Below are 12,163 nucleotides of genomic sequence, written 5' to 3'. Positions count from 1 at the left end.
AAAGTACAGTAGGTGTGGGAAAATTCACAATGATAGCCATATTACATGAGAAAACAATTAGTACAACCTGGGCACGCTGCAAACAAATATTCATTGAGCTCCCAAGTCTGACATTTGGGTCCATCAGGGCATATCTTATAAAAATACATATAGGCCAAGTATTTATACACTTACATAAAATAAGTAATTATTTTATAAACGTATTTAATGAGAGCCATCAATATCTCACACAAAGTTTTCTACAGTACTGATAACTTCTAAAGAGTTTCACAACTGTGCATATTGAATGGAAAAGAAAATGTGAAGGCCATTTGCTCAACATTAACACAATACAAGGACTCTGATTATATTTTTCTACTGTAAATAGAAATTGTGAACTTTAACTTCAACATGCCTTTTATTAATGATTTTCTCTGATCTCCATATGCTTCTATCATAGGTATGCAAATGTATTAACACCCTACATGAACTCAGTACCTGCTGTGATCGCTAAGGCATCCGCTATCCACAATCCTATTATCTACGCCATTACTCACCCGAAATATCGGTATGTTTAGCAAAATGTTTCCAGTGGCTTTAGCTAAAATGAGTGCATTACAACTGTTTGGACAAAAAAAATGCAAAATTTGTAGAAAAGACAAGAAAGTATTTATCAAAATGATAACTGCTCCATAGAGGGAAATAAAGCATCTATCCATGGGGGATTATACAATGCAGATTTCAGTAGTGAAATTGTAGTCTTTGGGCTAGATCCACCAAGCTCCATTAAATCAGGGCTCATAACGAGACATTGTCTAACACAGGAACGGACGTTTTTTTCCTTTAGGATAACACGTATCTTCAAACCCAACTGCATGTACAAAAACGGCAGTTCTACATCTCATTAGTACAAGCTTAACGTTAACTTAGGTTAATGTCACCTTAAGTCACCTAACAGAGGTTTGGAGATCTTGGTGTTGGTATTAAGCGAAAAGTTCCATTCTTCTCAATCCAACTAGCGTTTTAAGCTATGTCTTTGCTAATTGGATATTTTGTAGTGTGTGATACCTACCATTGGACCAGAGAGTTTGTCTAGATGAGTTTTTTTTTTTCATATGACCTTCCGATGTTTTCCAAATTTCTTATTTCAGTAACAATTGAAGGAGAGATTTGTGAGATTGTGAAAGCTCATGTTAAACTTCATCTACACAGGACATCCATGAAGAACTCATACATTGGTCCAATTAAAATTCAAATAAATATCAGTGGTGATATTTATAACTTTTATTGGTATCAAAATATGCATATTACAATACTTGTGAGAAAAGCAGTACCAGATTTATCATTGACAATTAATCCCTATTACATTCAATGATACCCTTTTGTATCTTTGATAACTGGATACATCCCCTCTCTGTCCTACCTGATCATGTGTATGGTACCAAAGAGTTTTACAGGTAGCCTGTCAAAGAAGACATGGGGCATTTAATTAGCTTGTGTTTTGGAAGTCTCTTTTAGTTCACTTCTTTGGTGAATAGTTGTGGGCCCAGAATACAAGGGAGTTTTAGAGGACAGGCAATTTGCATTAGAACCACTGCCCCTGATGCTTTCAAATTCAGATAATAACAAGCAATTTAGAGGAACTATTACCATAGAAGTAAATTGCATCTCAGGCTAAGAATGAGGAATGAAAAAGTAGTTTTGGCCACAGCGATTTGTTCCCAATTTTTACAGAACTGCAGTTCACAGCAGGCGTCCATCTTAGTGTCTGCTTATCGCTCTGTAAATCTCTCTTGGCGTCACATGCTGAGAGGAGAAGAACGCTTGTATTTTTTCCTGCCTAACAGAGTGAGAAATGAAAGGTTAACTATCATGCAATATAATTGGAGTCTATGGGTTTTTGTTACCTTCTTAGGATAATTTTCTCTGTCTCTATCTGATCTAAAAATACTAAGCTTTTTTGGACTACAAAACAAAGTATTATGTAAGTAGCCAGATTGTAGCAAGTTCTCTACAATGCTAAATACATTTGCAAAGCTTTATCTTGGCAGTCCCTCTCACATGTATTCTGGAATTCTATATGAAGATAAATATTCTACATCTAGATAAGATAAATATAATACATATGCTGATGCATTTTCAACATGAATAAGGGGGCACTTTCAATTGCCGCATCTAAATGTTTGATCGGAGCTTGGGTGTCTCCATTTTAATCACCGTTGTGTTGAAGATTATGAAGCAGGATGACGTGTTTATTGTCCCCATAGAAAACATTTTTCATGAAACGCATGTGAATTTGGAACAAAACGCAGGTTGGAATAATAGCTGCATACAATGAAAATTTGTTTGTATAGTCCAGGGGTGGGGAACCTTAATTCTGCCAAGGGCCATTTGGATATTTATAACATCGTTCGCGGGCCATACAGACACAGACATGCAGGCACATGGCAGGCATGCAGAACCCCGCCCCCCTGCCTCTGGTAGTTGCTGCTGCTGCTGCTGCTGCTGCTGCTGCTGGGGGGATCGAGTAGGGCGGATGCTGGGGTAAGTGCAGGGGGAACTGCTGGAGAAGCATGGGGGAAGTGCGGGGAATGCTGCGGGGACTGCTGCGGGGGAAGTACGGTGGCTGCTGGAGGATTGCTGGGGCTAGTATGGTGGCTGCTGGGGATCGTATAGGGCTGCCGGCGCCTCACACCACCTCCTCCCTCCTCCCGATCGGGCGCACAGCGGGCATTTTTTTTTTAATTAGCGCAACCCCAGTTATAGCCGTTGCCTTAGCAGGGCCAGACCAAATGATATAAGGCCCTCGGGCCTGACGTTCCCCACCCCTGGTATAGTCTATAGCAGGAATGCGCAAACTGGGGGGGGGGGGCGCAAACTGGGGGGGTACAAACTGGGGGGGGGGGGTGCGCTAGCTGGGGGACACGAGATTTTTCAGGGGGGGAGTGGAACAGCGATTGCAGAGGCCTCATGCTCTTCCCCAAGGCATTTCAATTCAATGCCGGGGGATCGCGTGAGGCCTCTGTAACTTCACTTACCTTGTCTTCGGCAATGCGTCCCCATGGCAACATGGCGGGGGTCACGTGACGTCATGTTACCATGGCAACGAGACGTCCATGATCCCGCGGCGTCATTTGCTGCCGGAGACATGGTAAGGAGGGGGGCGCAAGCATGAGGGCAGTGCAGACAGGGGGCTGCAGGGGGGGAAGTTTACACACCCCTGGTCTATAGCAGGGGTGCTCATCTCCTGTCCTCAAGACCCCCCAACAGGTCAGGTTTTCAGAATATCCCAGCTTCAGCACAGGTGGCTCAATCAGTCCCTGCTTCAGCACATGTGGCTCAATCAGTACCTGCTTCAGCACAGGTGGCTCAATCAAAGGCTCCGTTGAAGACAGAGCCTTTGATTGAGCCACCCGTGCTGAAACCGGGCTATCCTGAAAACCTGACCTGTTGGGGGGGGCTGAGGGCTACAGTTGAGCACCCCTGGTCTATCTGAGTCTTAAAGTGCAATATCTGATGCTCTTCTTGACTATTTGAAGATATTTACCGACCATGGAACTGCAGGTGATGGTAGATAAGAGACCCATGGTGGTCTGGCCTTTCCATTGTCCATAATAACTGTGGTACCACAGACCTAATGTCATCCTGTACAGCAGCATTGTACATTTAAGGTTATTTAGTGAAAAGGAAAAGAGAAACCTGAATCATATGATATCATTTGAATGCTCACTCTCTGAATTTAATGTTCTATACTCTTTATGTGTTACATTTTTGTTCTCAACTTTATATTATTACATTTCTGTACTATGATTGATACATGGTAATTTATCTTGTATTTGTTTGTTTCTGATTTCAGATAGGATCTATATATAATGGATTGTTTATATAGAATACAACTGAGATATACAGTAATTAATTACATAAATATTTTTTTATGTTTTGACGATGATATGGCATGTGATTTTATTCATTATGTCATTAATTAGTCGTTAATTCAATAACTTTATTTCACATTTTGATATGTGTGCTTATACACTCTCAATGTGGGATGATATCTGCATATGCATAAATACCATCCATAGGTGCATATATGTACAAATCACATCTTTATCTGAAATCAGATTCATGACATATTTTTTGTCATCATTTTTTGCCATTATTATTATTATTTCTCTTGTTGATTTTATCCATTTCTGATTGACCAGTTTCTTTATTTCTTTTTCTTTGTCATGTTTGGTCCTCCTGTGATTTTTTCTCCCTTTTCTTTGTGTTCATGTCATTAGTACTAATTGACACCAGTTGTCTCATTTTCATGGGGGAGGTATATTTTGCACCTTATTCTCCCAACTGCACACTCCTCGAAAAACGCCACAGTGGGCGTGAAACACGTGGGCGGAGGAGTTATGTTCTATTCTTGTCCGGTTTTTATGTAGCTCAATAAATGGATTTTAACTTCTACTCGCTGGTGTTTCCACTATATTTTCTCTTGGAGCGGCAGTCACATCGATCTTTTTTGTTTGCTCTATTTAGTGAAAAGGTTGTCGAACCTCCTCTATGTGCCCTAAGCCAGGCTGGGTTTCTGAGGCCTCCACCCAACATTCTGTCCATTCTGTTCATATGTATAATTTGGTGCGTGTACCTGTGTGAGAGGCCAGTGCTACTGGTGCAATGCTGATAGCCCTCGAGGAAAGGTTTGAGAACACAAACTTATGTCTATCAAATGCATTTCTGAATTTTCTTGCTGCATTTGCTACCAGCACCACCACTCTTACTTACAATATATTTGCTGAAGGATTTTGCTGTATTTTTTCTGTACAGCAACTTTGGTTTCTTTCTCTATAGCCTCTCTTTGCTAAATGCGTCCCTACTGCACATTATAGTATCCATATGTCACGCCTGTATGCCCGCAGACCTGGCAAGACCCCAATACTGAGGTGGGAACGGTATTACCACACACCCACAGTAGTGGGGGCAAGCCCGGAGTGTGGTATGGCGTTGCTGGGCCTGTAGGAAAATTGTTGTTATACTTGCAACTTCCTTGAAGGGTAAACGTAAGAATGGTCGTGTCCGTGCGCCAAAGTCCAGGGGTACAGAAAGCAGAGTAGTCAAAGTTCGTAAGCCAAGTCCAAGGGTTCCAGAGGTCAGCAAAGTAGAGTTCGTAGCAAGGTTCAAGGGGTACAGAGAGCAGGGTAGTCCAGGACGAGCAGGGGTCAAAGCCAGGGAAATCCAAAGATACACAGGAGCAGGTACAGGCTGGAACACAGAGAGAGCAAAGCATAGGACTGCACACACAGGGATAACAGGAACTATGCAGAGCGATGATAGAGAGGATAGACATGGATTATAAAGGAGGGAACACCAATGGGAGAGAGAGGAGGAGCAGAGAGAGAAGTGGGAGACAACAGGGATAGGTCAGGAGGAGAGGAGGAGGAGACGACAGAGAGGTCGGACAAAGAGATAGCTTGCAGGGCATGGGAGGAGTCAAGAGACTGACAGGCCTTAGAAGGGGAGCGTGTGCGTGCACCCTCTGTAAGCTGAGAGTGCGCGCGCACAGGCTGCGTCACGAGACGCGCGGAGCGCCGCGCCGTGGGCTTACCAGCGGAGGGAAACGGAGGGAACCGCCACCGGAGGTGAGGGAATGGCAGTGGGCACTGAGGAAGTCTGGGAGCGGGGAGTGTTGCCGCAGGGGCTCGGGGACCGCGCGGGTGCGCGAGACTTGCGGGGCGTGCGCTGAGGCAAAGGGACAGCCTGAGAGGTAGCCGGAGCGGGACAAGAGTGGGTAAGCGCAGGGAGGTTGGCAAGGGAAGGGACAGAGGGAGTGAAAGAAGGGGAAGGAATCCCCTGAACCGTCACACCATATCTCTTATGTATTCAACGTTTCTGTGATTTCCCCATTTTCCTGCATCCGTCCAGCATGGAAATGTTGAGGTCCTTATATTATTTAAGTGCAAATCCTATAATGTATTTTGTTACAAGTTAGTCTTAGAAATTATCCTCGTTGGATTAATATGGTCTGTTTTTCTCTTTCCTAGAATGGCGATTGCAAAGTATATCCCCTGTCTGAGATCTTTGTTGAGAGTGAAACGCAAAGACTCCAGGTCCTACAGCAGCTATGCTTCTTCTCGACGTTCTACTGTTACCAGCCATTGCAGCCAAACGTCTGACGTGAGTGGGCATCCCAGACTGAGAGGTCGTCTGCCGTCTGTTTCCGATAGTGAATCTGTAAGAAAAACAATATTACAGATATATATGGTTATTTTAATGTATGACATTAATGGTGCCTGTAAAGTCCTTTATAAAGGAGCAGCCCCCCTCTACACACTGGGAGGTCAGGGGTGAGGGGAGGTAAGGCCTTGGGGAAGAGGAGGGGCAGACGGTATGTGCCAGGGTGGGGAGGAGGTATGGGCCTGGGGGGTAGAGAAGGTATGGCGCTGGAAGGGAAAGAAGGTATGGGCATGGGGGGAGGAAAGGAATGGGCCTGAGAGGTGGGAGAGAAGGACCTGGGGAAGTGAGTGGGGGAAGCGAGAAGGTTTGGGTTTGGGAGGGAAGGTTGGGGAAGGGACAAGGTATGGTGCCTGGGGAAGAGGGTGGGGAGGAGAAGTAGGTATGGGCCTGGGGGGGTGGAGAAGATATGGACTTGATGGGTGGGCGAGAAGGTATCGGCCTGGGGAGTATGGGGGAGGGGAAATTGTATGGGTCTGGGGAGAAGGGTGGGGCTGCGGGAGAAGGATGTATGGGCCTGGGTGGATAGGTTTGGGCCTAGAGGAATAAGTATGGGCATGCAGGAGAGGGGGGAGATGGCGGTATGGTCCTGGGGGAGTAGATATTAACCTGGAGGGATAAAAATGGCCCTGAGAGAAGAGAGAGGTATGGGGGAGAGGAGATAGGTATGGGCATGGGGGTCAGGGAGGGAGCGCAGACGAGGAAGGACGCAAGTGTGGAGGGTGGCGGGACCACGCGGGATGGCACAGAGGCGTTTATACATAATTGGATGTATAAAAGTCAGTGCGTCCATGCATCACTTTTTTAGCTTTCATTTGTATCAGAATCTCTCTGGTGTCATAAACCTCTCTGCCTGACAATATGGTTCAGGTATACTAACAAGTTTATCACATTTGACACAACCTCAAGAAGAACATGGTGCAGGGCATCAAAGCACATTCTTCTTGATACACAGACCCCCTATATCTGGCAATTGAAATGATCTCTCTGTGCCTTTCAGGACACGCTTACAAACAATGTATGGTTTCTGGTGACATTGTTATTAATAATTAAAAAAAAGGAAAGTGAGACATTTCAGGCTATTCCATTCCATCTTTCCCTCACATTTTTCCCTGTTGATGACTCATCCCCATGTAGATTGATCTTATCATAGTAAAAAAAAACTGCGTACCCAGCATCCTTTGGTGACTCTTTCTGATGTATTCCTTACAGGGCTGGACTGATACTGAAGCTGATATCAGTAGGGTGAACTCCAGACCAGCCAGTAGGCAGGTTTCGTGTGAAATGGGCAAAGACACCACTGAGACCAGTGACATAATATCTAAAGCTAGAATGAAAAGTCATGATTCTGGGATTTTTGAGAAGGTAACTCAACATTTTGTACAACTGAACTAAAAGTCAATAAAGCAGAAATAACAATTATATTTACATTAACATCTAAAAGTAGATGTTTGCTCTCCGCACTGGTTCTTCCTAATATCTATGGTGTAGCCCATTTAATTTCTTTAATTAGAGGGAATATATTTTTTAATTTCTTTTAATTTATAACCGATTCAAAATATGAATGGTAATAAGTTGGTATTTCAAAACGAAAGAATGGAGACCTCAACTTACCTGTGTTTGGAATTTCTGTGCCTGTCTTTCTTTCTTTAATTGCGATTTAATTTCCTTGTGTTGTCCGTTATTGAAAAGTTTTTTTCCCTCATACAGAAAGGGATAATAATCCACATGTGTGCTCAACAATAGGAATCCTAGTCTCTGACAATTAAGAGTGGGTGCTTTCATTCATCTTTTGGTTTTGCTCTAGAAACAAAAATTGTATTTTTGGTTTTGCCAAAACATTATTATCTTTGGTTTTAGGATTTTTACCAAATTATGGAGTGAAAAAAGTAGAAATAAGTGGGAAACTGCTAAAATAAAAGAATTCTTAAATCCTAAAAATTATGGCGACTAAAATACTGTAATATAACTGGAAAACTGAACATAATAATGTAACTATATATATATAAAGAAAAGATATGTAAAGAAAAACTAGAGATGGCCTGATAATTTAGTTTTGATTCTAAATACTGTATGGGTTTGGGTTCTAAAAATATTATGGGTTTTGGACTATATATATATGTAGTATATAATATTCCGTATACAATGTTTATGAATAGAAATTAATTCCAATTATTTAAAATAGTTACAATGTGTCTTCAATGGTTTTGTCTTGTTTTCAATGTTCCTTTTTTCTTGTAGCAAATAATAATAGGTTGTCTAATTTTCATGTCTCCTAGACTTCAATGAACGCAGAGGATATTTCAATGGTAGAAGTTGGCCCCGCTGATCGGTATTCTCCACTTTCTGTAAGTAGGTACAAAATTAAAAAAGTGGCTCGGAAAATGTTCTAGATTGCACACCACGTCAATGCTAATACTGCTGCGGCCAGCTTTAAACTAACAAATGCCCGTAATTTTCCGGGGCTTTTTTCGGCTCGGCTTCGGCTTGGCCGTGCACCAGCCGCATCTTCCCTTCCTCCGGTCCGCGACCCCTGGCTGCTCCGCCTCTGCTTCCCCTGATCCCCCACATCCCCCACACATGCAGCGTGATCCCCAGTGTCACGGATGCCTTCGGGATGCCGGCGGAACGGAGGCAACGGAGGCACAGTGCCGCGCGGCACGCATCGAGGAAAAACCGCGCCTACACGCGGTTTTAAATTACCCACGGTGGCGGCCGCTTTAGACTCAGGGCGGCCGCCAGTGTACTTAACTGAAAATCAATCTCTCTCTTCTCTTTCTCTCCATCTCTCTCTCTCCATCTCTCTCTCCATCTCTCTCTCTCATCTCTCTCTCATCTCTCTCTCATCTCTTTCTCATCTCTTTCTCTCATCTCTTTCTCTCATCTCTCTCTCATCTCTTTCTCTCATCTCTCATCTCTCCCTCTCATCTCTCTCTCTCCATCTCTCTCGTCATCTCCCTCTATCATCTCTCTCTCTCATCTCTCTCTCTCATCTCTCTCTCTCATCTCTTTCTCTCATCTCTCATCTCTCCCTCTCATCTCTCTCTCTCTCTCATCTCTCTCATCTCTCTCTCATCTTCTTCAGCCCTTGTCGATTCACTTCTGGATAAAGACCTCTCCAATCATCTTCATCGGGTTCTTCAGTTGCAAGCCTCTCTTCTCCATTTTGCGTCAAAAATTTCCTAATTTCATCCTTCCCCCAACCCCCCCTCCAACTTCTGACCATGTTCTTGGTATTTTAATATTCCCTGGAATCTAGTTGAGTATGGCAACTGCCATTTTCATTTCTTCGCCCTTGTGATGACGTCACAGAATTTCGTTTCCCAATCCATTCATTTTTTCCTGTCTCTTCGGGTAACACTAAACATACATCCCTCCATACTATTTTGCGTTGTGTAAAGATTCTGAATTATTTTTGCTTTTAGGGGCGAAGTTTGACTTTTAACTGTGAGCACAGGCAGGAAACACTGGTCGAACACTTTCTCCTTATGCAAAGATAGGGTTGCCAGGTGTCCGGTATTGAACCGGACAGTCCGGTATTGAACCGGACAGCCCGGTATTTTTTTTACTCTGTCCGGTAAAAAATGAGAGATAATACTGGACATGTATGTGTGCAGGGGGGGAGGGGACATGTATGTGTCCGGTATTACCTCTCTGTACATGTATACCGGTATTACCTCTTCGGACTTAGTAACCAATCATGGGATTTCCCCTGAGAAGTGATAGAGCAGGGCTGCTGCTAGGGGGCTGGGCAGCTTCCTCCATCCTGACTGGTTGCTGCTGTGAAATGCAGCCAATCAGGAGGTGGTGGCAGGAGCCTGGGGTTGGGGCCAAAGAGCGAGGAAAAAGAATGGAGCAGAGAGAGGTGTGGATGTGTCCTGCCTGCCTGTCCTGTGTGTATTTGTTCTGTTTTGTCCTGGTGTGTGTGTGTGTATTTGTACTTGTACTGTTGTGTGTGTGTGTGTGTGTGTGTGCTTGTGTGTTTTCTCTTTCAGTTCTGTGGGATTGCTAATGACAGGGAGGGGGGAGGTGAGAGAGGATGAAGGGAGGGGGTGAGAGAATGGAGGAGGGGTGAGAGAGGAAGAAGGGAGGGGGGTGAGAGAGGATGAAGGGAGGGGGGTGAGAGAGGATGAAGGGAGGGGGTGAGAGGATGAAGGGAGGGGGGAATGAGAGAGGATGAAAGGAGGGGGGTGAGAGGACGAGGGGGGTGAGATGGGAGAGGATAAGGGGGAAGAGAGAGAGGATGAGGAGGGGTGCAACAATCTTGGAATTTGTGGGAGGAGCATTAAGATTAGTATTGTTCGCCATGTACAGAATGACTGCAGGTCAGTTATTTATAAATGATCTGACCATTACGTCATTTGTTCTAAATTTCACTCCAAGCATGCACCAATTTGCATCTATTTGCACTATTTCATATTCTATTTCCTAAAAAAAACCTCGGAAGGGCGCTCCCTCTCAAGACCCCTCCCCAGATTTTTTACAAAATAGAATATAAAGTGGTGAAAATTGGTGAACACGTAGTGAAATTTAGAAAAAAAATGACGTAACTGTCAGGTCATTTATAAATAACATTCTTCCCCACCAACGATTCTGGCGTGTCGCACCTTTCACCATTGTGTCCTGTATTTTTGGACAAGCCACCTGGCAACCCTATGCACAGTGGAAGGTTCCCTAGATAGACTGTTGAGTTCCTTTCAAATCCGCTCTATCCCATCTTCATTCTCCTATTGATTAATTAAAAAACGTTTTCTATCCATTATACTTACTAGTCAATATCGTTTTCATCTTCTCCGGGTTCTATTCCATTTATTTTGACCATTGTAGAGTTGATATATCACTTTGATCTTGCTGAGATTCACTTACATTGTAATTTCTGTGGGCAGGGACTCCCTTTTACTAATGTCACTTTTATGTCTCAAGCGCTTATTCCCATTATCTGTTATATTATAATGTCACGTGTATCGCTGCTGTGAAGCGCTATGCACATGGATGGTACTATATAAATAAAGATATACAGACATACATACATTCATATGGACGCCCACCTACTTAATTGCTGCAGCAAGTTCCCTGATTTGTTGCTGGAGGACTTTTGGACTTGTGGAAAAAATCACATTGCAATAGAGATATGCAAAGGTGCCAACGTTCGTTTCGCCTGCAGTTCAATCAAACTTTTCAAAAAACTTTTGAAAATTTGATTTAAACTTTTAACCTCAAAAGTTCGGCCAAACTTGACAAATTCAAAAAGAAATGTTTGATCAAATATTTATTCTTCCTTAAACGTTTGTTATTTTTTATAGTCTTTTTCACCAGTGAAGACTAAGACGACCAAAATTAAGATGGAATGAAATCAGAACATTTGTTGCAACAACAAGGAGAAGAGAGGCCTGCAACTGTAGTACCTGGAAGATCATTGGGGAGGCCTCTATCTATCTATCTATCCATCCATCCATCCATCCATCCATCCATTAAACAAGGCAGCCAGCACTCCACTAGTAAGCATATGTAGGCAGGTGCACATCCAATAAGTATTGCATAGAAGTACGATACCGTGAAACATGAAATGAGGAGACAGCACTAAGGCATATGCAGATGAAGCAGTTGTATTAACAACAAGGCACAAGATACCAACGTTTCGGTCCCCAAACAGGACCTTTCTCAGGGTGGTGCGACACGCTGGTGGTGCACCACCCTGAGGAAGGTCCCGTTTGGGACATGGGAATGTGCTCACAAGTGATATTTTTATTTGCTATATGCTTTACGGTGGAGGGTTTTTCGTCACCTTTTTCCCCCACCATAACTTTTATATATAACTTTTATTTGTTTATAAAAAACAAAAAGATAAATTACAGTGCCGCAGTATAGAGAACAACAATATTATATATCCCAGTGTATTATAGGACTGTAAAGGTAGATTAAGTGCAATAAAAATACAATAGATAAAAAGACAAACATAATG

At 43.3% G+C, this 12,163-nt stretch overlaps 1 protein-coding gene across 5 annotated transcripts in view; it reads left to right on the top strand.

The window, feature by feature from the left end:
- Positions 1-12,163, top strand: part of OPN4 (opsin 4) — a 47,544-nt gene that overhangs the window by 23,042 nt on the left and 12,339 nt on the right. For 3 of the 5 annotated variants that reach the window (XR_012803431.1, XM_075610559.1, XM_075610561.1), the window contains 4 exons: positions 440-547; positions 6,012-6,201; positions 7,414-7,566; positions 8,481-8,549. Coding sequence is in view for 4 of the 5 variants with exons in the window: in XM_075610559.1 (XP_075466674.1) it covers positions 440-547; positions 6,012-6,201; positions 7,414-7,566; positions 8,481-8,549 (520 nt within the window). In the remaining variant the exon portion in view is untranslated. The remainder of the gene's footprint in view (positions 1-439; positions 548-6,011; positions 6,202-7,413; positions 7,567-8,480; positions 8,550-12,163) is intronic. The other 2 variants (XM_075610560.1, XM_075610562.1) reach the window with 2 other exon arrangements.

Source organism: Ascaphus truei, chromosome 8 (genome assembly GCF_040206685.1).
Source record: "Ascaphus truei isolate aAscTru1 chromosome 8, aAscTru1.hap1, whole genome shotgun sequence".
NCBI classification, from domain to species: domain Eukaryota; kingdom Metazoa; phylum Chordata; class Amphibia; order Anura; family Ascaphidae; genus Ascaphus; species Ascaphus truei.
This window is presented reverse-complemented; position numbering and strand designations above follow the sequence as displayed.